The sequence below is a fragment of the Toxotes jaculatrix genome, chromosome 4 (genome assembly GCF_017976425.1).
Source record: "Toxotes jaculatrix isolate fToxJac2 chromosome 4, fToxJac2.pri, whole genome shotgun sequence".
Taxonomy (NCBI): Eukaryota; Metazoa; Chordata; class Actinopteri; family Toxotidae; genus Toxotes; species Toxotes jaculatrix.
In genome coordinates, this window is record NC_054397.1 from 16,920,532 (window position 1) to 16,943,336 (window position 22,805).

Here is a 22,805-nt window from a genome sequence, read left to right on the forward strand (position 1 = left end):
TTGTCCCACGCTGCATTAAACAAAGGAACTGGAGAAGCTGCTCTCAGCTGCAAAACATGAATAAAAAACAAATGATGATCACTTGTGAAAGATCTTAGGAAAGAGACAGGTATTTTTTAATAAGTTTGGATGTGTAAATCTTGGGAACATTTTGTGCTTCTCCTTGTGAGGTTTATTTGTCAATCGTTGCAGTTTGATAAACATGCGTTGACACCGGAATTGTACCATTTCCTGTTAGCATAACAACGTTAAAGGAATTGTTATGTTTTGTGCCTTAATCCTTACCCCTAACCCATCCATAAATGTAGCGGTTTTGGGAGAGACAGGTTTAAACAATACTGGTCAAAACTGAAGCAGCAGAGGCTCAGAAATCCAGAATTTTAGTACCTAGTATATCAAGTTTTAAAAAAGCTAAATCCTACAATTCCCACAACGCAACTCAAACATCAATTTAAACCTTTCAAACTTTATCTTCCCCTCTTTGTAGTACAGATTTAGATTTTCTGTCAAAAAATTTGAAATCTCAAGCCCAACCTGACACTGGCAACATGATCACAGTTATGTTTTCAGACTTGACGAAAACTTGAAGTAAACCTCTAGATGATTAGACTGGTCCTAATGTGTAAACTTTCAATTGCAAATTTGGGGCCTTGGCAGGACCTGCCACATTGCATAGAGGGGTTAAATGTGTTACAACAGGGCCCCAACAGCAATTTTTTACCCTGGCCTGGGGCTTTGTAACAAGTAAATCCAGCCCTGCTATCTATCACAGAAGAACAGAAAATACAAGGATCACTTTTTAAAAACATTTTTTAATGTGTTCACACTGTTGTAATTAGGTGCATGTCTGCTAGACTTAAAGCCGCCCTCCACTCAAAAATGTGTTTTGGTTTGATTGTTACTTCTCTTGGATGTTTGACCTCCAAGGTGTATGAGCAGAGTTTGACACTGGAGGGCTGTTTTCATGTTTTCATGTTTTCACCTTCCCCAGGTGGAGGTGAAGATTTCCTCTGAGCTCACTTTAAATCTGAGTTTTAAGGTGCGTACCTGTTGGAATAACACAAATGTCACATCACAATCGGTCTGGAAGGACATCTTGACCCTCTTCAGTGAACTAGCTAACGTGCTGTTGTCAGGCTAAATAATTCTGTTAATTCTCATCCAGCTAATTTGGTCCTCTGAATACAGCTTGATTATTTATTTGATAGTCTTGGAATAATAGTGCACTTTAATTTTGAAATAAAGGCAAGATGACTAGAGAGTTGAAACCATGATCAGTGTTCATATGATTGGCTGACTGCTGATCCCAGAGATCCCAGCATGCACTGAGGCAACAGATTCATGGAAACAAGTCTCATTTTATGAGTGTTCCCACATTGCTACAGATGGCCTTTGTTTTATATTGTGCTCCACAGTGTTTCCATTGTTTCCACATGTTCATCACTCTTAAACCTAAGCTATTTACCACTGAATGTGGGTAGACTGTGAGTGACACTGGCACATGATTGTGACTTTCACCCTGATGGACATGCAAGAGATTTCTAAGTGATATAAGCCTTCTGTGAAATGAAACCTCACTCAAATCTCTTAAAAGGCAGCAAAGAAAGTTGTTGCAGTTGATCATTTAATAATAACTGCTCAATGATAAATACCCATTTTAATATGAATAAAACGCCATATGGTCTGCTGCTATGCTCCATTTGTCAGAATTTTTCAGTTGAATTTGTGTTTTTTGGTCACAGCACATCAAAATTTCCACTGGTTCTTTTTTTAGTGCACAAGCCTTTATTTTGAAGAACAGGCTCTGGTGTGGTATGCAACTTACACAAATGTGCTATGGAAACCAGGTCACATATGGTAGGAGAAAGCTTTTATCCACAAGTTAAACGTTTAAAAAAAAACAACCAAACAAAAAAAAACAACAACATTCATACATTCTGGGGGCTGAGAGGGACACGTGCCATTTTAGGAAATTTTAACCATGCAATAGAACTTTTTTTTTTTAAGCAGAGCATTGTTGTATATCTGCTGGGGATCCTTAAACAATATATCAACAGGTGGTGACCATTGTAAGTTCAGCTGTGTTGGCTGGGGTGAGAGAGCCAGTCAACTGGCTTCCGTTTAGGATCTGATGTTGGAGTGTGAGCTGGTGCCATTGTTGGAATTTGCTCAGTTCAGCATTTTCCCGAGCAGACATGAAGAGATGCACCAGGTGAAAGCTGTCGGTTGAGATGAAGCTGTTAATCTGCGTGTGGACGCACACAGCACTCAGACACTTTATAAAGGTCATAATAGTACTAACGGTGTTGTTATTATCGCCTGTTGTGACAGAGGCGGGTTTAAGATCGGGGCACGCGGTGATTGGCCCTGATGACACCCCCCCCCCCCCCCCCCCCCTCCCCACCTCGTGTCACGATGGTTCCGTTTCGTGCGTATGCGCAGGCGCAGCGACCCCTCTCTTCTGATATTTTATTTACTCCCGAAACCCAAGATGGCTCCTGTGAATGTCTCGGTCCCATAGCAGATTGAGGATGCAAGTAGCTGCCGAAAAAACAACTTTTCCCCGACCGTCGCATCCTCTGGAGTTCAATTCGTATGGTGCGGAGGAGGCCCTGACATCCGTCTAGGCACTGAGCAGCCGTCGGAGCTTCGCGAAACCTTCTTCAATCCACCAATTTGGAGTAGTTTCGCGAAGTAGCTCTTCTCCTCGCTGTCGCTGTCTGTCCGGAGCGAGGTTCAGGCAGGCAGCTCATCCAAATGGCCGAACCGAGAAAAGTGCAATTTGTCACCCTCTCGGCCTTCGCAGCTGGAGCAGCCGCGGAGTCTAGGAAACGCCGGTTGGAGGATGAGGCCGACTTCAGCTTCGGTAGAGCCGGGGAGGTCGAGGCAGCGACCGGGGCAGGGGGTGCTGCCAGCAACGGTCGTCTCGGCAAAACCGGCGACAGGGACAAGGCAGGAGCCGAGAAGAGGGCGACGGTGCGGCTCAATCTGCCTCTGTCCGAGCCCGACGACCGCTCCTCCGCCGAGTTTAATTACGGCGAACTCATCCAAAACCTCCAGGTATGATCTCCCACTTTAACTAACATTACGAGGCCGGCTGAGACTGGAGCTGGAGTTAATTTTATTGCTCTTGGAAGTGTTTGTGTGGACTTGTCATTGCTAAGTAAAGGGGTGGGGGGGGAAGTGCACCTTGTCCTTCCGTGGACTAGCGTGGTTGAAACTGACCATAGTGCTACTCAACACAAAAGACAGCGGCAGTGTTTTTTTTTCTTTGCCACTCATCCAGGCAGTCTGTGCTTTCCAACTTCAGCTGCGCTCTAACAGATTGTATGTACCCTTTTAACGAGGGAGCTCCTCTTTTTTTTTTTTTTTCACACATGTCGAGATGAAGCTTATCTTGTGCTGCTACCTGTGTCCTATTCACTCAGACTTGCCCAGCAACAGCCCAGTCACACAGCCATTTCAGCACTTGGGAATGCCACATGCAGTTTGGCCCTCTGGCTGCGGGTGATAGATAGATGAGAGAGCATTGCTGATGGAAGTACCAGGATGTAGCATGGGAGCAAGGCAAATGTCAGAGCTGAGGGATCAAAGAGAAGCTCGCCTCATTTTGATCCTGTGCAGTTTGGGCTGTAATGTTGTTTTACACAAGTAGTACATTAAAAAAAAAAGTTTGCAAACCACATAATAATTAATTATTTCTAATTTTAATCGAAAAGATGGTCATGGCAGCACCGTGTTTGGCATATTTTGTAGTGTTCTGGTTCACTTATTCTAAGTTTCATGGTAATATTGTGATAATGTAATGATATTTTATTTTCTGGACTTTCCTTTTCTCTGAGATTTGAGCACAGGGTCAGCGACAAGATCAAACACTGAAGCTGGAAGTGTTTCAGTGTGAATAACACTGAAACTGTAAAACCCTACATCTGATCATTCTCTTTCACCATTTTTTATTTTTTTGCTCCAGGCAAAGAATAAACCTCCAAGTCTGACTTCAGCCAACAATCCCAACAACCCCTTCAACGATGAGGAGAGAGAGCGGCTCCAGGTTGAGGCCCTGGCAAAAAAGTTTGAAAATAAATATGTGAGTTATTTTTGTTTCATTGCGGCATTTTAAAGTGTTGCTCATCTGATCATGTTAAAATTAAAGCCTGACTGATACTGGATATACTGATATTGATATTTGAGAGTTTAAACAAAAATCTTATATTGATATATTGACCGATGAACACAAACATGAGTGGGAGATTTTACAGTTGAGAGATCAACTTGTCAGTGCTCTCTGGGAGACTATTTATGTAATGATGACACTCTTGCTAAATAACCTTGCGTATCTGTGGTATTTCAGTACTCCGGTGTCTGTATTAAACTAATAGCAGCCGATATATTGGTTTAAGCTACTGTTTGTGTTTGTTTTAGTAACTTGTCATAGTCAGTAGTAAGTTTTTTTGAGAATTTAAAATATCTGGTAAAAATATAATGTCAGTACCATATAAGATTAACGCTGAAAAAATTATGAGGAATTTTGATGTGAGTCAAAATGAAAACTTAATGTTTGGATTTTTTAAAAATGTATTTTTCAGGGTAATACGGGGAAGAAGAAGAGGAAGGACAGAATGCAAGATTTGATTGATATAGGCTTTGGGTATGACGAGACAGACCCCTTTATCGACAACTCAGAAGCTGTGAGTATCCTTCACTTTATTAATAATGAAGTGATTTTTCTCTCGTGTTTATTTGTTTTTTTTCCAGGATGTCACTTTAGTTTTACCGGATGTCTCTCTTTGGTCAATATAACAACACTGTACATTGTTCTCTTTTTTCCTCTTTATTATCTGCTGATTTATTTGCTTACATTCCTGAACTGTTGTTCTCTTGTCTCATGGTGTTGAGGTAGACAGTACTCCGCTGTGGTTAAATATTTATTACCAGGCTTGATGTTTCAAAACAGTACATTCAAAGGCGCTTCTAAAGATAGACACGTGTCCCCTTATTACAACCAACCTGAGACTACAATCTAAAATTGTCCTCATGACTCATGAATACGTATGCTCACCTTGTGTCCGCTCGGGGATATGTCATTGTTTTTGTTTGACAGTGTTTGTTGCTCAGCATTCAGTGGATATCACTCTGTCTGAGTGTAATAGCTAGAATTATGCTCTTTGTATGGATTCTCTGCCATTATACAATATTTGTTGTTTTGTTTTGATAGCTGTCGTCTCTGCACTCACATATCGGCAGCGTCTGTTTGACCCTTCTCTCTGTTTTGATATGCTCTGTGATGGAAAAATGTTTTCATCTGTGGCCTGAGGGACTGTGATTCTTTTTAGTGATTTATTTATTTTGGCGCAGAAGCCATCCATTTTCACTGACCAGCAGAAGAGCGCGGGCTGCTTTGTGAAATGTTAACTAAAAACATTATCAGTAATTCAACAATGTTTTGAAATGTGCAGACAACATCTGCATTTTGTTGTGTAAGAGGATTTATTGTTTTCTAGTTTCCAGTGATCTTATACCACAAACTGTTTTCTGTTGTTATTTTTCTCAGTATGATGAGCTGGTGCCTGCTTCTCTGACCACAAAGCTGGGGGGATTTTACATCAATACAGGCACGCTGCAGTTCAGAGCAGCCTCTGACTCAGAGGGGGAGCAGGACAAGGTGAGACCCTGTTTTTATTTGTGTTTTTTTTAAAATTTTGTTTAGTTTATTTGTCATAATGAGAAATTATCCATGAAATCATATATTGCTACAAAAGATAAAGATGAGAGATAGTCCAAGGCTTTATACAGAGAGGTGTTTCTGTTTTTTATCCCATCTTCAGTGATATAAACAGGCTGGACAAAATAATAGAAACACCTCTGAGTGAAACGCAATACAGTTCAACCGCACCATAAGCTGCAGTCTCCAAACTGATCATATGGTTGAATCGAAGCCTCTAAAACAGTTTATACAAAAACTTCATCGGTTATAGCTAGGTGTACATAATCTAACCGGCAACCAAGTGTAGATCATTACCATTAAACTCACCATTCACTTCACGTTAGCACCTTAGCATGCTGGCGGTATCATTTAGCTCGTAGCACAGCTGTGTCTAAGTATAACCTCATAACTCCATGATCATAGCTAGACTCTTAGTCTTGATCCTGATCTGCCTGTGCCAAGTTCAGCAAAGTGAGACAACTCCTTGGACATTGTGGACAAATGGTGGTCCAGGAAATTTTAATGAATCATAAAAGTTATACATTTTATTTTTAGTTTTATTTCTAACTTAGAAAAGTGTGAAATTCAGTACCAAAACACACTTTGGATCTCAACAGTCCTGATGAGACGTGAATGTCTTCCCAACGGGAGTTTGATTTTTATCTGTTTTGGCGTGACGTACTTATCTTTCACCACATAAAGAAGAACCTCTGAAGGACGTACCGGTGCACGCTCACTCACACAGAGTCTGTGTGTCCCGCTCAGACAGAATTGATCCTTTGCCATTTGGCACTGTCTTCATCTGCTTATTTATTTATTAATAAAGATTAATTTTTCATATTTTTGCCTTTATTTGAGAGTTAACAGTGAAGAGGCAGATAGGAAATGGGGAGAGAGAGAGAAGAGGCATGACATGCAACATGTAAAGATCCCTGGCTGAAATCAAATCATGGACTTTGTGGATTTGTGTCATGTAATGTAGCTATTTGGCTACAACAGCGCTCTGTCGTCTGCTTATTTGACTTAAAGAATGTTTGTGCTCTTGTTTCAGAAGCCGAATGACGACAGGGAGCAGGTGATTAAGAAGAGGAAGAAGAAAGAAGGGAACAATCTGGAAGAAAAGAACCCGAAGAAGAACAGGGTACCTAAACAAGGGTGAGAATCATGACAATATAATATTATCATCTTTCCTTTTTGTGGTTGACTCAGTTGGTGAAGTTATGCTTCTGTATACTTCTGAGTTTTGGATTTATGTTAATTGGCTCACGAGTAGCAGTGAGAGCTAAAACCACACCGCTGCCATGTCGCTCAGTAAGTTCTTGTCATGAGGCCATCACTTCACGTGTATCGGTAAAAAAGACCTTTTAAGAGAAATCTTCCACTTAATCTAATGATTCACTGTTATTAAGCTAAGCTGCTGAGAAAAATGCACATTAAAATGTCAGAAATGCACAGACACTGTTACGTAAATGGACAAGTTTTTCTCCTGTGCTCGAACAGTTGACCTTTTGGACAGCCATAGATTTTTGGGCCACTGTGAATATGTGATGACACATTTGTCCACTCTTTACCCAGCTAATAGTCCACCACCTTGTGAGACATTATACTCCTCTGCTTTTGTGCAGACCCTCTCATACATCTATCGTGAGGCGGGGATGCTGACTGTGACTTGCTCTTTGCTGCTGTGTCAAACCAGAGCCACCTTCTAGAAAACGCTCCATTATCCACGCTCAGATAGGCCGAATACTCCAACATGCCACCATTCTGAAAACAAATTCCAAAAATAGCAGCAGCTATTGCCATTGTGCCATTATGAAATGGATGATGTTATATATGTGTGTGTGTGTCAGATCTTTCAGAGCAGACTGCAGGTTAATCCCTCAGAATCCCCACAGTTCCACACTCTTCCCACGTTTCTGAGTCGTCTTTGTCAGCGTGTGTCGATGCCTCAGTTTGCCAGTGAAAATGTCACTTACTGTATTCGTAGCAAAGGTTTCATTTATTCTGTATCTTGCGCGTTCACCTCCACCGGCTGTCTTTTCTGTCTTTCTTAAATGTAGCTGAATTGCCTTGGTTCCCTTAGTAGGATTTTGAATGAATGTTAAGATTAATAACTGTGGTTTTCATGTTCCATGTAGAAGGTCATATCCTGAGTATGATCAAAACAAATGATAAAACTCAAAACCAAGTTCAGGCTGAACGAATGAAGTGAATAAAAATGCTAATGCAGTTTGAAGTTAAAACGTGTTTGTAACATGTTGCTAAAAACAAGGCATTGCTGTGTTGTACTCCATCAGAGTGACAACTCTCAACCTCCATCGGCCGGAGAAGAAGAAGAGGAAGAAGCTGATGAAGGACTCGCTGTACCTTGCAGCCATGCTCCGCCGCTTCACCCGGGAGAAGGAGGAAATGAGGAAAAGAAACCCCAACGTGGCTCTCCCCGGCCTGGCAGGAGGTGTGGCTAACAAGCCGCACTCTGCCAACTCTACAAACCACCTGTTAGCCTCTAACTCAGCCCATCCGCAGGGCAACGCAGCCAGCAACGACCTCTCACTGGCAGACCTCACCTCGGACCCCGCTGTGATGTCACTGCTGGGCTCGGCCAATGAGAAGGAGCTGCAGGATCTCCTAGGCGACCTGGACTTCAGCTTGTTGGAAACTGACCAGCAGCACGCCATGGTGACGGCCAGAGAGAACGGCATTCTGGGAGTCGGTGTTCCGGCTCACAAAGCAGCGGCAGGAGGAGCGGGCCAAGGGCGAGGCCTGGGGTCTTCCAGTGGACTGTTTTCTCCGCCCCCGCTGCCTGATGGACTGCCTGCTCCTCTTATCAAACGCATCGAGGACCTGCGGGCGGTGAGTCAACTGTAGCCTGTCCGTGGGTGGCTGCAATTACTGATGAAGACTCTTTACTGAAGTTAAACACAAATGCCAGTCAGCTGAGGAAGTGGCACAGAATGTTTACTGTTTTGTTCAGTCCAATGAGAATAGTCTCTTCTAAAGTACTGGCTGCAAGCTGAACCCTGAGGGTCTTTATATAACTATAACAAGGCCTGGCATCAGTACTTTTGAAGAAGTTCTTATTTTCTTGTTGCTCTTATCTTGGAGCCACAGAGTCAATCTGTAGCAGAAAAATCTTTTTCTAGATGTTGGTAAAAATGTAAATAGGAGCAGAGAGAGGCCATTGAAAATGATGATGCAAGTGAAGGATACAGAGGTGAAGAAGAGAAGAGTGAGGAGGAGGGAGGTAGACAAATACATAAAGAACTGGTGGATTTTTTTGTTGCTTCCAAAGATATAAAATATGAGGAAAGCTTGGGAGATTCAAGTAGTAAGTAGTATTTTCTTGAATTTGTTTGATCTGGTCCAATTAATGTTCAAATTGACCCTCATATGTCGTAAATAACGATGGAAAGGTCACAACAGAGCAGAAAAAGAGGCGTTTTGTACCCTCATATCACGGGGGGATAGTTAATGTGTGGCAGGTATCTTCCACACACTTTTTATTGAGGAAATGCCAAAACTGAGCGGGACAAAAGCATATCACATGTTGCTGTTACAACTCCGGTTATCATGACTTTGCATAAACATATCTCACGTACAGATCAGGAGATCCTTGACAGTTCCTGTGATCAGAGGGTTGGTTTAACAGTTCCTTTTAGTCTGAGTTGAACTGCACTGAATGGACAAACGCACTGGAGTTTATTTTAACCGAGCGAGACACATTGAGGTGTACAGATAAAATTAGAGTAAGGTGAGTAAGGTCAGTATCAGACAGGTTGAGAAGAAGTATTTGTGTCTGTCAGTGAAGTCCTCGGAGGCTCAGCATCACAGATATATGTATATGTATTTGTACTGTATGGAGCACTGCTGTTTGCTGACTCAACCCTCTTCTCCCACAGGCCTCGCGGCAGTTTGATCAGGAGGGCAGGAAGAAATTTTTCACCCTGGACATGAATAACATTCTCTTGGAGTGAGTAGGACAGCTTTTAAATCAGCGTCAGCCAAATCCCAGCTCACTCTCTTCCTCCTTTTTCAGTCTTTCTCACTCGGTTTCAGCAGCTTTCCCTCGTCACCTCTCCTTCTGTCTTTGGTTATTTTGTTTTCTGTGTCTCTCGCTGTCTGTGTAAATGACATGTTTCTTATTTCCATTCCAGCCATCTTTGTTTATGTTCATCATCCTCTCATCCTTTGCCACTGCACTTTACTCTTCCATTTCTCTTTTAATCTGTCTCGGTATCCCACCATCTTCATCTCCCTACTTCCCTCCCTTTTATTCTTCTATCCCTTCTGTAGCCCACAATGTTGACTTTGTCCCTTGTCTTCCTCCTCTCAGTATTGAGCTGCAGGTCCAGGAGCAGCCTCCTGAGGCACGCTCACACATCTACTCGCACATGGAGGCATTTGTGCCGTGCAACAAAGAAGCTCTCCTCAAACGCCTGAAGAAGCTCAGCCTCAACATTCAGGTGAGTGAAACTTATTTGTGGAGGAAGTGAGAAACCCCCTCACATCGCATTCATCTAGAATCTGAGTAAAAAAAAAAATCTTTCTAGCCGCAGCCTTTTTGTTTGCACTGCTAAAAGTCAGATTCTGGAAGGGGCTGACGCCTCTGTACCTGTGCACAAACCTAATCTGTGAATCCTGCCTGTTCTCAGTAAAAAACACTCCATAACCATCTGAGGTTTTAGTCACAACAGTAACTGAACTTCAGGGCTTAGGAGCCTTCCAAGAACTAGTTCATATGACGTTTTATGTCACCACATGTGAAAGCAAAAGTGTTTGTAGCATTTCTGTACTGCCACATTTGGTGAGGTGAGGTTGAAAAGCCTGTAGTCATACAGATTTCGCTTGGGATACCGGCACACAGTTTTGGACCGTCTCTCCTCAAAGGAATTCTTAGTGTTACATTTGGTCGTACACACAAAAACGTAACTGAGGTAGTTGTGTGAAGAATGATGAAGGAGGGTGAGAGAGAAGTTCAAATCCTGCAGACTTAGCTATCAGCTATCGTTTTGGAAATTTTGTTGTAATTATTATCACTTGAGATAAAAAGAATAGGGGTAAATGGGTTAAATAAGGTTTTGTAAGTGCAGTCTCCAGATAGTTTTATGTGTAATCACAATTAAATAAGTAGTAAGTGATTAGAAGTGAAGCTTTGCAGGGCAAAAGTGCAAAAAATGATCAGAGATTACGGAGTTAAAACTATGAATCTTCACATTTTGGCCAGTGTTTGCACATTTTTCCAAATCCTCTTTATATCTTTGCAGTGACCTGACTCAGAGAGATCTGTACCTGTCATGTTTTGGGCAGTTTTGATTTCTTGTTTGTCTCCTCACTTCAAAGCACTTCCTGTTTTTGTGTGTGTGTGTTTTTTTTTTTTATTGCATCATACCGGTGATTCTCATGGTTCCCTGTGGCGTATTTGGCAACAAATTCATTCTCATCTGTGCCCACAAATTATCAGTTATTTGAGGATTTTTTTAAAAATAACAAACACTTCAAGGACGCAGCAAAATATCCTTTTAAGTGTTTCCTTCAAAGTCTGTTTTCTGATTTGCTCTTGTATTTCTGAGCATTAGAGCTGCTTCGTTCAGCTTCTGTTGTCTAACCCCAGATGTGATCCTCTAGTTTCTCCACATTATTTTTGCCTTTTCATAAAGCTTTTAATCCCCAGCCATCTTCACTGCTTCAGTCGTTAATGTGCTGGGATCTCAGTGTAGGCAGACTAATGCAACAAGGACAGCTATTGAAAACATGTCATGGACCATTAAAGTAGTATTGTTGACAAAATGCATCAACATACTTCCTCCACTTTCTCTCTCTTTGACTCTTCCTCTCACTACGCCTCTCTTTTCCTTTTTCTTTCTGTTGTTTATCTCATTTTCTTTTCTCCTCTTGTTACTCTGCCTCCACCTTTTCCCACTTTCCTCACTCTGACTTTAATTTCCTCCCTCTCCTTCAACTCTTTTGGTTTCTCTGCCTACTCATTCTTATTGATTTCCCTCTGTCTCCTTCTCATTCTGTCCTTAATACACCTACCCTCCTCTTTCCCTTTCTCTCTCTCAGGACGACCGACTGCGGACACCACTGCTGAAGCTGAAGCTTGCGGTGTGCAGTGTGATGCCAGAGCAGATAGCAAGATACGACATGGACTGCATGGCCAAAGTTGCAAAGTAAGTAACTGCTTTTTTTTTGTTTTAGAAAACAGGTGAGTTAGAAACTAAAGTGAACTTACGCTAAAACCTTTTGCCTTAATTTTTAATCATCATCCGCCCTTACTTTCTTTCAGGTCTGATTTTTATGGCTGTTTCATGGAGTCCACTATTTTTACCAGTGGAAAAAACCCATAGAAAAATTACATCACATTTATTTTTTTTATTTTAACTTTTAGCTGATATTTTTTTGTTTGTCACCAGCCAGGCGTCCACACAGTTCTTCCTTTTAAATTGGACTTCCATACCATACACCTAAAAGAATGTAGTAATAATTGTTAGGGTTATCCAATAAAGTTGATTCAAAGATGTATGCTTATATAATACTGACTGTGTGTGTATGTGTCCTGCAGGCATCAAACAGAGGAGGGCGATAAGAACGGCTCAGAGGAGGAGGATGAAGAGAAACCTGGGAAAAGGGTGATGGGCCCACGGAAGAAGTTTGTCTGGGATGACAAGCTGAGGTAAGGACCCACGACTGTCTTGATGCAGTGTGTTTGTGCTGCTCTAGGTTTAACGGTGTGTCTAACGGTGTGTCAAACCATGTCCCTTTTGTCTTTCCTGTTGCTCTCCACTGTTGGTGTCTAGTAAACAGAGCTTACCCAGACCTCAAAGGAATTAAATCATTAATACACCTCAGCTGGTGGGGTCACTCAGGATAAACACATCCTGAGGAAAATCCTGAAATGTTTTTTTTTGTATGTAGTATCACTTTGAACATTTCACTAGCATTACTTCACTCCATCATGCATAAAATCTGTCTCATGATTATGACCAGTTTATTTACTGTACAGTTTTTAGTCTCTGAATTTCACCCAACAAGACCTTAAATTTTACAGAGGAAAGCCTTGAATTTTATACCTGCATGAAAGTGGAAATGATGAATAAAGAATTAGTGTCCTTATGAAATGACACAAACCTTTAGACTCACTCGCAGCTGGTTTTCAATCACCTTTCATTTTCTTAACAGCGTCCACGTTTTGAGGAAAAGTTTTTTAACACGGTCATTACTATCCCCGTCTCCCTGAAAAATAACAGTCTCCTCCATCATTATGTGCTCTGCACCTGCAGCCTAATTTAGATTTTAATATCAAACGATGTGTGTTGAATTGGACATTTGTGTTTGTGCAGGAACCTGCTGTGCAGCTTGGTGCGAGTGAAGCTGAGCTGCTACGACATGGAGAACCAGTGCTCTCTGTCTGTGGAGGACTACCTCAAGGCCTTCTTAGAGAATGAGGTCAAACCACTATGGCCCAAGGGCTGGATGCAGGCCAGGTCTGTGTGTGTTTTATGTGTGTGTGTCTGTGTGCATGTTCTTGTGCTGATATATAGCTTTTATTAACAGCGGCTGTTGACGGAATTTCTTCATGGTGATAAGAAAACTACTGTAAATTCTGCAGGGTGAGATGAGAGTGTGTGTGTGTGTGTGTGTTGCTGCTACATTTACTGTGTACTGCTCCTACTAGTTTCTTATCAGTGAGTGAGTTTTATTTTCCAAGCATATTAAACCTTATGTACAGCAGCGATACACTACAAAGACAAATGTTATGTGTATAAATGTAGGGTTACAACATGTTAATATAATATACTATAACTTAGCAGAGGTAATGGCGTGTTTAAGAAGAAAATCTTGCTGTGATACAACGCTGACATAAACACTGATTTTAGAAGTTTTAATTAGAAGTTTTAATTTAGAAGCTGGGGGTTGGTGAACTCCATTTTCTTTTCATTTAATTAATTTATTCATAAGGACAACGCACATTAATCATTTCTTTAAATGTGCCAGTGTTAGCCAGATGGCTGAATTGTCTGAAGTGTCGTCCTTTCGAAAACCAATAAAGTGAAAGGAAAGAAATACGAACATAAGACGGCGAGATGCTGAAATGACAGCAAAAGCAACACAATCAGCGCACACAGGACGGTGTGCAAATCACACAAAGCAACGGGAAGAAGCAAAAGATTGTTGTGACAGTACAATGATTAAATGAGCAGTGTTATCAACTCATTATCCCTGGAGAGAAATGAGACATATCAGTAGATAAATTAAAATGTCGTTAACCAATAGTATTGATGTTAATAAGATGTTAATAGAAATAGTTTATCACACATCAAACCTATGAGATGTGCAACACACACAGTCATAATACATAATTGTTTTCTGGTCAGTCTAGCACTCACACCTTCTCTGTTGGCTGGACACATAAAGCTGGTTGTTATTATGTGTGATGGTGATCATTTATAATGTAGAAACTGGAATTCCCTCCTCTTTACTTGGGACTGACAACTTTAACCTGTGCAATTAGTTGAGAGATTTAACCCGACACTGTGTGTTTCTTATCGCTGTGTGTTTCTTCCGCTCAGGATTCTGTTTAAGGAGAGTCTCGCTGTTCACAGTCACCTCACTGGAAACCTGTAAGTATTTACTTTATCTCAAACCGCTTGTGTTTCCTTAATAACACTACCCACTCAGGGATTTCTCGGAGACTAACCTTGAATGTAAATAGAAAAGGCTGAATATTTGCTGGTATTTTTCCGTACAGAGTCAAGAGGAGAATGGTGCCTGGGCCCAAGGCCAAAGCCAAGGTGAGTGACAGCTCAGACAATGCACTGTATATTATCTAAAAGATATCCTAGTGATTTTTTTTGTCATTGTTTTAACCCACGATTGTTTAATTTGAACCCATTTGCTAAATAGCATTCTGTTATGAAACAATATCAGATTGTATCACTTCCTCTTATGTGTCCAGGCTGCTAGTTTCATAATTGCTCAGTTCTGGTGACAGAATTTCTATTTCATTCATTTCATATAATGTCACTGACAAAACTGAAATCGATCTACTGTGAAACTGTGAAGGAAGTGTTTCATTCGTGGTAACTTAACGTCATTTGAGGGAAAAGACAAAGTAACGTCTGAATTAATCTTGTACTGATATTATTTGTGCTGTGAAAATGGACATTACACTGAATTGATCAATCATGGAGTTTACCTGCTGTTCTGAGTTACTTTAACTGATAATCAGGGTAAGTTCAAAATAAAAGTCCCATTCTGTGCTCCACTGAGGATATGTTTTGTATTACTGACACCAAGTTTCCTCTGTCTTCTTTAGGAGGGTCCTTGGATCCACAAACCACCTCTCACCATGACCTCCGCACCATCTCTGCCCACCTCCACATCTGCTGTGATCTCCAACCGTCAGCCCCCCTCCTCCTCCTCACCCTCGGAGCCCATCTGTCTGTCAGACTCTCTGGATGAGGATCTGACTGCTCCCTCTCTGGACTCCATCTCCCACGCTTTGGCCCTCCTTAGCAATGCGTCCAAGGGTCTTGGGCCCTCAGACAGCCCCTTATCGCCCCCACCTGTGCAAATCCCCACCTCCTCTCCTCCTCCCGTCACCCCTCACTACCCCTCAGCGTCTCAGCTCTCTGCCTCGGTCACATCCTCAACGCAGCATCATTCCCTGTCTAAGGTGGATAACGCTCCGCTGGCAGCTGCGTCTGCTGGCAACTTGCCAACAACAATAACAACGCTACCAACCTCCTCTTCTACCTCCTCTTCCTCGTCTCCGGCGGTCTCCTCCATGCCCCGTGTGCAGGCAGCAGGCCTGTCGTTGGTCTCCAGGACTGTAGATGGTCCCTATGGCCCGATTAAAGGATCTGGCATTGTGGGACAAACCCAGAATCAGAGACATGTTACCATGGCTTCACCCAATCATAGGCCAAGCTCGATGATGGGCGGGAGTAGCAAGATGCATCCGCATCCCTCCCCATCGCCTCCGAAGCAACGGCCTCCTCCCACGGCCTCCCCTCTGGTGCCACCCCATCAGAAGGGATTTGTTAGCCCAGCGGGCATACTGGGAACTATGGGAGCCCCTCAAGGACTGGCCAAGAGCAGTGCCAAAGCCACTGGCATCAGCAGCAACGGCAGTGCCGTGAGCAGCAGCATCACACCTTCTTCCTCTCCTTCCTCCCAGTCCCGCTCCAACTCTACCTCCCACCCCGGTCTGCAGTCCTTCTGCCCTCCTTCCCCAGTGGCGTCCTCGCCGTCTCCCACCTCCCATACCTCACACTCCTCTCAAGGTAAATCCCACACACACCACCACCACCAGCCCAACTTCATCACGCCCATGCAGGCCACCCTCACCAAGTCCTCCCACAGCAGCAACTCCTCTCCCATCATCAAGCTCACCCCTCGGCCTCCTGCACCCACTCCGCCTCCCTCCTCCTCCCCCTCCCCCTCCTCCTCACCTTCACACCCACTCCCCCATCAGATGATCCCCAGCCAACAGCAACAACACCAGTACTCTCCGAAAACCCCCAAAACCTTCAGGCCCCCCTTCAGTGTATCGGGCGGTGGGCAGGTGAAGCAGACGCAGGGCAGCTGCAGCTTTGCCGGAGGCCAGAAACCTCAGTCCACCACGAGCAACAGTAGCATCAACAACTCCAACAACAAGGGAGTGGTATCAGCTGTCTGCAGTCACCCAGAAAAAACTCCCGCGTCTTCTTCACCTTCGGTCTCAGCCAATCACGGGCAGAGGCAGAGGGTGGTGGTCGGAGCCAACCAGGGCTCAAAGGCAGGAAATGGTTGGGCGGCTTCAGGAACCTTGGCCACGTCCTCCACAACGTCACACCTCTCACAGGTTAGTTTTCATGCAAAAAAAAAAGAATATGGACAAAAAATAAGACTGAATGAAAAAATAAACTCGATCTGTCTGCGTGCTGGTTCTGCAGGTATCAACAGCAGGCACTCCGCTCCTGGGCAGCCCCTCCGCTCTGCCCCTGGGCTTCGGGATGTTGGGAGGCCTGGTGCCCGTCTCTCTACCCTTCCAGTTCCCCCCCTTGCTCAATTTCAGCCCTCCCGGAGCCCCAGGGGCCGCTGGCATGGGCTCAGCCCCCAGCTCCAACTCAGGATACCCCCTAGCACAGAGCGACCTAATTGGTGAGCGGACACACAAATTGACGAAGCACAGTTTGTCACTTTACATTGATTAAATGAGAGTTAAATTTAGTGCCGTTTTTGGAGGCCCAAAGGGACAAAGTCAGGGGGAAGTACTCGTGATATGACCTTTCACAAAACACACGCAGTAATGGAAATACATTTTTCCTTTCTTTATGCATTTTCTTAAAGATAAGTTTGCTGAAATTGCAAATTGAGAGGGACTATTTTCAGCAACGGATTAATACACATTTGCTGCATTAGTATGTATGGTAACAGGACAGTGTGTATGGCATTTAAATTAAATTATTAAGCTTAATTTTTAGTAACTTGCAGTTTAAACCACAACTGCAACATTTGTGAGAAACCTATCGGTTAGACGGTTTCCTCGAATCATTCAGCCCGATGTGAAGATTTACTCTCAGAGGAGAATAAATGAAGCTGGATGGTTTTAAGTGAGGACACACGAGCTGGATCGAACTGAGGAAGGCGACTAAAAGTGATGAATGGGAATCATTAACATATTCATAGTTTCTTATTATTTTAATTCCAGCCTCTGTGTGTGTATCTGTGTGTATGGCCACCTTGCGAGTGTGTTTGTGTGTGTGTGTGTGTACTGAAGTATACCAGCAGTACCTCCACTGTGCCTGCTGTGCTTCACATCTCTCGCTGTGACCCTCTCGCCCTTTTTTTTTTATGAACTGTTGTCTCCCTCCTTTGTTCTCTCCATCTTTTGTGTCCGTCTCTGTCATCTCAACCTTTTGTACTTGTACGCCTCACTGCCACTTCACTTTTATCCTCTCCTCTCTTTTGTTGCCGGCCTTCCACTTTAACACATTTCCCCTTCCCCTTTGCGTCACCTTTTCCATATTCCCCCTTATTGTTGTTGTTGCCTTCTTCCCTCTCATCTGTCCATCCTTCCCTCCATCTCTCCTCAGATCTGTATAAGAGTCTCCAGTCAGGGTCGCAGGCTGCCCTACCTCCTCACTTGCAGCTTGCTTTCTCAGGTAATCTGCATTCCTCCTCCTCCTCCTCTTCGTCCTCCATCTGTCTATGTCAAGTCAACCTGTCGTCCTCTGCTCAGCTGCTTTGTTGTTTACTCTGTATCTTTCTGCTTGCTTCAGTATATTTGGTGTTTGGCATGCCTCTGGTTTGTCCTCTGTAGCTATAGCACAGTAGACGCATGTTTTGAAGCTAAGTTATTCAGAGATATGTTTTTTTTTCGGTAGTTTGCAGAAAACAAAGCTAGGATTCAGTTTTATCTTGTGTTGTACAGATGGTTCTTTGATTTGAGAGCAGCGGTCTCATTAACACATGAAACTGCAAAGTGTGATTTGGCTCTCTGAATTATGAAAATGAAAAAAACATTTGCTTCTGCTCATGCTAGCTGATGTCTTGAGGACGCGGTTTGAAATTTTGTTCACCATAAATCTTTTTTTTTTTCATACTCTTTATTGAATGATTTCAGTCGTGTTGGCGAACCCGTTGTTGGAGCTGCTTTGCATCTTCCCTGTGTTTAGTTCATCTGTAGCTGAATTGAGTCGTATTTATAGCTGGAAACAGCAAGCTCTCAGGTCAAAGAACCATCTGAGTGTTTGAAGCAGGAGACACAAACTCAGTTGCTGCCTGACGATTATCAGCAGCAGCCTGTAACACCTCTCCTGCAGCCTGTTGCGCCAGCTCAACATGTCACGAACCTCAATATTGTAATGAAGTTAGAGTAATTAAGTAAATTTGACATTAAAGCTGTGTCTTTTTTCAGCTACACCTCTGACGTTAAAAAGAGCAGCACTGTCTGCAATAAAACTAAATTATTTCCATCTCCTGTTTAGGACCAAAATCAGTTCTTAGAGCCCAGAGCAAATGTTAACACCAAATGTTAACACCAATCTGACACCTGTGTGTTTTTAATCTCATAAAATTTGCCTTGACATGCTAACAACATTTTTACAGAGACTTAGCACCTAAAAAGCAGTGGGTGTAAAGTTTAAGTTGTATCTTCTATGACTAGTTTTTTTGAGACCAGTATGTATGTATATTTTTAGATGTATAACAGTATGGTCCAATATTCCTTCTTTTAAAAACAACACTTCATAAATGAACATTTTTGGTTTGAATCTCCTGAAATTTGTTTATTGAAGACCCGTGACAAAGATATGTTTTGAACATGATGTTTTACAGGTGACAGGATAAAGTTGTCAGTGCACTCTGGTGGTAAAACTATGTAATGGAGACACCAACTATACTGTAGACATTTCTATACTGCAGTTTTTTGTTATACGTCAGACAACCTCTAAACTCATATATGTGCATAATTTTATACATATACACATATAAATAAATATAGACATTCCCATTCAATTAATTTATCTAAACAGTAAATTTACTATGTGATCATTTATGAATATCATGTAAAATTACATGTACTGTAAGAGTATGTGTTGCTCATGTTAGGACTGCAATGAACAATTTGACTTTTTAATTCATTTTTAGATGCTTAACTACTCTGACACTTTCTTGTCAGCGTGATAACTCAGAAACAATACAGTGCAGAAATTTTATACTTACACCGCAGATACTTCATATGGAGTAAATAAATTGAGTATATTACAGAGCACCTTTCTGCATAAATTTGCATATTTATTAGAGATCAGGCATTTCCCAGAAGTTGTTGTAACTCCTTAGCACATTAAGCGAACAACTTCAAATTAATATTGCACATGTAGCATGCACAGACAAAAATATTGGTATGGCTGTCTGAGCTAATAACATAATTATGTTTAAACAAATCTGTCTCATGAGCATGATAACTCTAAAACAATACATAGTTTAAACATCATAATTACTGTATGGATGTTAGTGTGCTTGGCTGCATGACCTAACCATATTAACTATATTTTTTTAACTGTTAGCATCCTTGATGATGAGTACTGTTATCATATAATCAATTAGTAGTTCTCCAAAAAAATCACAAGGTCACAACCAGTCACAAGTCCAAAACCCAAAGGTATTCAGTTTTAATTTTATTAGTATATATTTATATATATATTTCATTTTTTATGAAACACAGGAAAACGTCAGATCATTACGTGAAAACAGCAGTTTATCTAAACATCTTTTTTAATGATTAATCAAATGTAAAATTTGTTGGTTAGTTTTCTGTTGATCGTTTCAGCAGTGATCGATCCACTGTAACCTCACTAATATTAGTTGGTGCAGTTTGCGGACTCAGCAAGTGCAGGTTCTGAATCAGGTTTAGTTGGTGCTTCAGGCTGCTGGTTCTCTGACAGGAGATGATTTCTTATCAACCTGATGCCACACTTCTTACCACACTTCTTAAAAGTCTGCGTCCTCTCCTCTCAGATGCGAACCAAAGCCAGGGTGGAGACATGAAGAGGAAATCCCACTGACCAATAACAGCGCAGGAGACAGATTCCAGTGGGGTGACATCACAGCCTCCTGGACACATCCACCAATAGGAGTCTTCACTTTGAGTGACACGATGATAATGATGGTATGAGGGGGCGGGGCTACACTGCCTCTTTGAAAACGGACCTAAAGGAGAATCGGTTTATCCTCGCTACAAGTGGCAATGACAAATTAATTTAACTGTATTTTCTAATGAACCGGGTATGAGAACAAGACGGAGTGAATGACGAGAACACTTATTTTTGTTCAGCGTATTTTTATTTTTGTCAACATGTTTACATATGACCGACCTTGATCACTGTGGAATGAGTGTGAGCGAGGTGGTGGTGGTGGTGGTGGTACAGATGAGAGTAGTACGCTACGTAATATAATTTGTATTTAAGCTTATGTGGAATAACAGGACTCTTGTTCTTGCAGTACAAAAAGGAGAAAAAAAAGAAAAACAGACTGAGTAATGAATTTTTATTTTTCTGTCTTATGTCTCAGATGTGGGAATCGTCGTGTCCGTAGAAAATTTTATTGTTGGTCACCTCTGCTCCCACAAATGACTGTTAAGTAGTAGCTTAAATTAATATTGATAAATTATTTGTAATTTACACAGGGACAACAATATGTTATTGTGTGAGTGTGTGTGTGTGTGAGAGAGAGAGAGCGAAAGAGAAAGAGAGAGCGGTAGGTTGAGTTGAATGTGTGTATGTACATATAAAACACAATATACTCATACACAATATACTGTTAATCTGGAAAGAAATTAACAGTATATTGTGTATGTACATATAAAACACAATATACTGTTAATTTCTTTCCAGATTATTCTGTGTGAATGAGTAAGGACGTGTATCCCCTTTTCACAATAATGAGCGAGTGTATTTGATGCCCCTCTCTCGCTCAGTGTGTTTTTGGTGCTGTTTAATCACACTGGACCTTTTCTGGAAAAAAGACTTGAATTGAAAGTTTTGGGCTCCTCTTCTGGGGAGAGGAGCCACCTGTGAGAGAGGGGGGAAACGTCAAGATTGTAGCCTACTTGAATTGTTGATTTTATTTTATTTTTTGTGAGTTAAGAATTTTTATTTACTTTCTCTGCTTATTGACTCAAACCAACTTAATATAACACAACGCCTTAGTTTGTATTGAAAAAGTATGATAAAGATCTATGCAGGACTGTAAAACGCTCAATGCAAAAGTGCAAGTTGTCGCTTGGCTTTCAACCTCTACTCAACTTGTCAGTGCATTTCTGGAGTTGTGAATGTTTGTAGATGTTATGTCACTTGAGACTCCTTCATTTCTGGTGTGTGTTCAGACAGAACGTGAAGTGAATTTGAAAAGCGGGTCGTTCGCGTACAAGGTCACCGGCGCAAATTAGTGCCAGCCATGAATTGGTGCGAAGATGTGTCCGTGCGATTTTGTGAATTTTTTTTTTGAAAAGTTTTGGTTGTGCCACATTCACAAGATAATGCTGCTTTCATGCTGTGTTAGCAGAATGATAACAAAATAAAATTAGCTGAATTGATTATAATAGATTTAAAATGGAATTGTGTTTGTCGCCATTCTGCTAAGAGTTTGTCGACATGTCTAGGACATTGGTTATTTTCTGACCAAGTGGGTGTCAGAAATTCACAGTATTTCCAAGTGAGGAAAAGCCGTTCAGCCTTCGGAGTTGGGGATGTCAGCAAGTTTCTGACACAGATGATTCAGCTAATTTTATATGAGCCATACACTTTTTGTTTGTCTCTGGAACTTCTACCAATACAAAACATGACAAAAGTAGCTAATTTAAAGTTAAGGTTAATTTAAGACTTTAGGCATGAACGCTGCCACGCCGGGGACTTTTTTTTTTTTAAGCATTAAAAATTGGATTTTATGAATATACTTCATAAATGTGCAGAAACCGTCGGTGTGTCTGTTGCTGGCGAGCTTTCAGCTAACGTCTGAACAGTTGGTGCTGTTGGCCTTGGAAAAAACCCCCACCAATGGTCAAATTCCTGGTGAAAAATTCCCCTCACTGTCAGTCTGAACACCGTGATAGAGATACCTTCCCTCTGCTGAATACCTCCGTTAACAAAACTGTTCTTCCTGAGTCTCTCTGTCCTCCCCCTGGCTAGTTCCCCGCCCTCCTCCATGTGTGTCTGACTGACCAGCAGCACCAAGAATGACGCCAAAGATTGCGCCTGTAGTCCTTTTTTTTTTTTTTTTTTTAGGTGGGGTGTTTGCTGGTCAGTGTGTGCGTGTGTGTGTGTGTGTGTGTGTGATGGATCTGACATTTTCCCCACAACTGTAAACCCATGAGTGTCATTGTTAAGTCATGTGACCGGAGCAGTGGGTGACATCTTATAAATTGTGCTTTCTTTTGGGGGGTGGGGGTGGGGAGGATAAAAATGACATTTTGTGGTTAACTGGTTACTATAATTTGGTCTTTTGTAGATTATTTTTGTGTGTCAGTTATGAAATTAAACAAAACAGGTGGTTTTCATGATGGCTCTTCTCGCCTTGCATCTTCCTCGATGTTTCAGTGCAGCATCTGGTATTTTAG

General features: G+C 41.9%; 1 protein-coding gene across 2 annotated transcripts; it reads left to right on the forward strand.

The window, feature by feature from the left end:
• Positions 1-2,491: 2,491 nt before the first annotated feature.
• ubn2a (ubinuclein 2a) lies at positions 2,492-21,692 on the forward strand. Of its 2 annotated transcripts, XM_041036476.1 has the most exons (17): positions 2,492-3,060; positions 3,971-4,087; positions 4,587-4,688; positions 5,552-5,662; positions 6,756-6,859; positions 8,002-8,557; positions 9,604-9,674; positions 10,038-10,167; positions 11,768-11,874; positions 12,267-12,377; positions 13,045-13,188; positions 14,275-14,325; positions 14,454-14,496; positions 15,021-16,550; positions 16,642-16,849; positions 17,785-17,853; positions 20,210-21,692. In XM_041036476.1, exons 1-17 carry the CDS (start codon positions 2,758-2,760, stop codon positions 20,254-20,256), a joined length of 3,804 nt encoding a protein of 1,267 aa, XP_040892410.1. In that variant the 5' UTR covers positions 2,492-2,757; the 3' UTR covers positions 20,257-21,692. The 2 variants fall into 2 exon arrangements, with proteins under 2 accessions (XP_040892410.1, XP_040892412.1); XM_041036478.1 differs by lacking the exon at positions 17,785-17,853.
• The last annotated feature ends 1,113 nt before the right edge of the window (positions 21,693-22,805 follow it).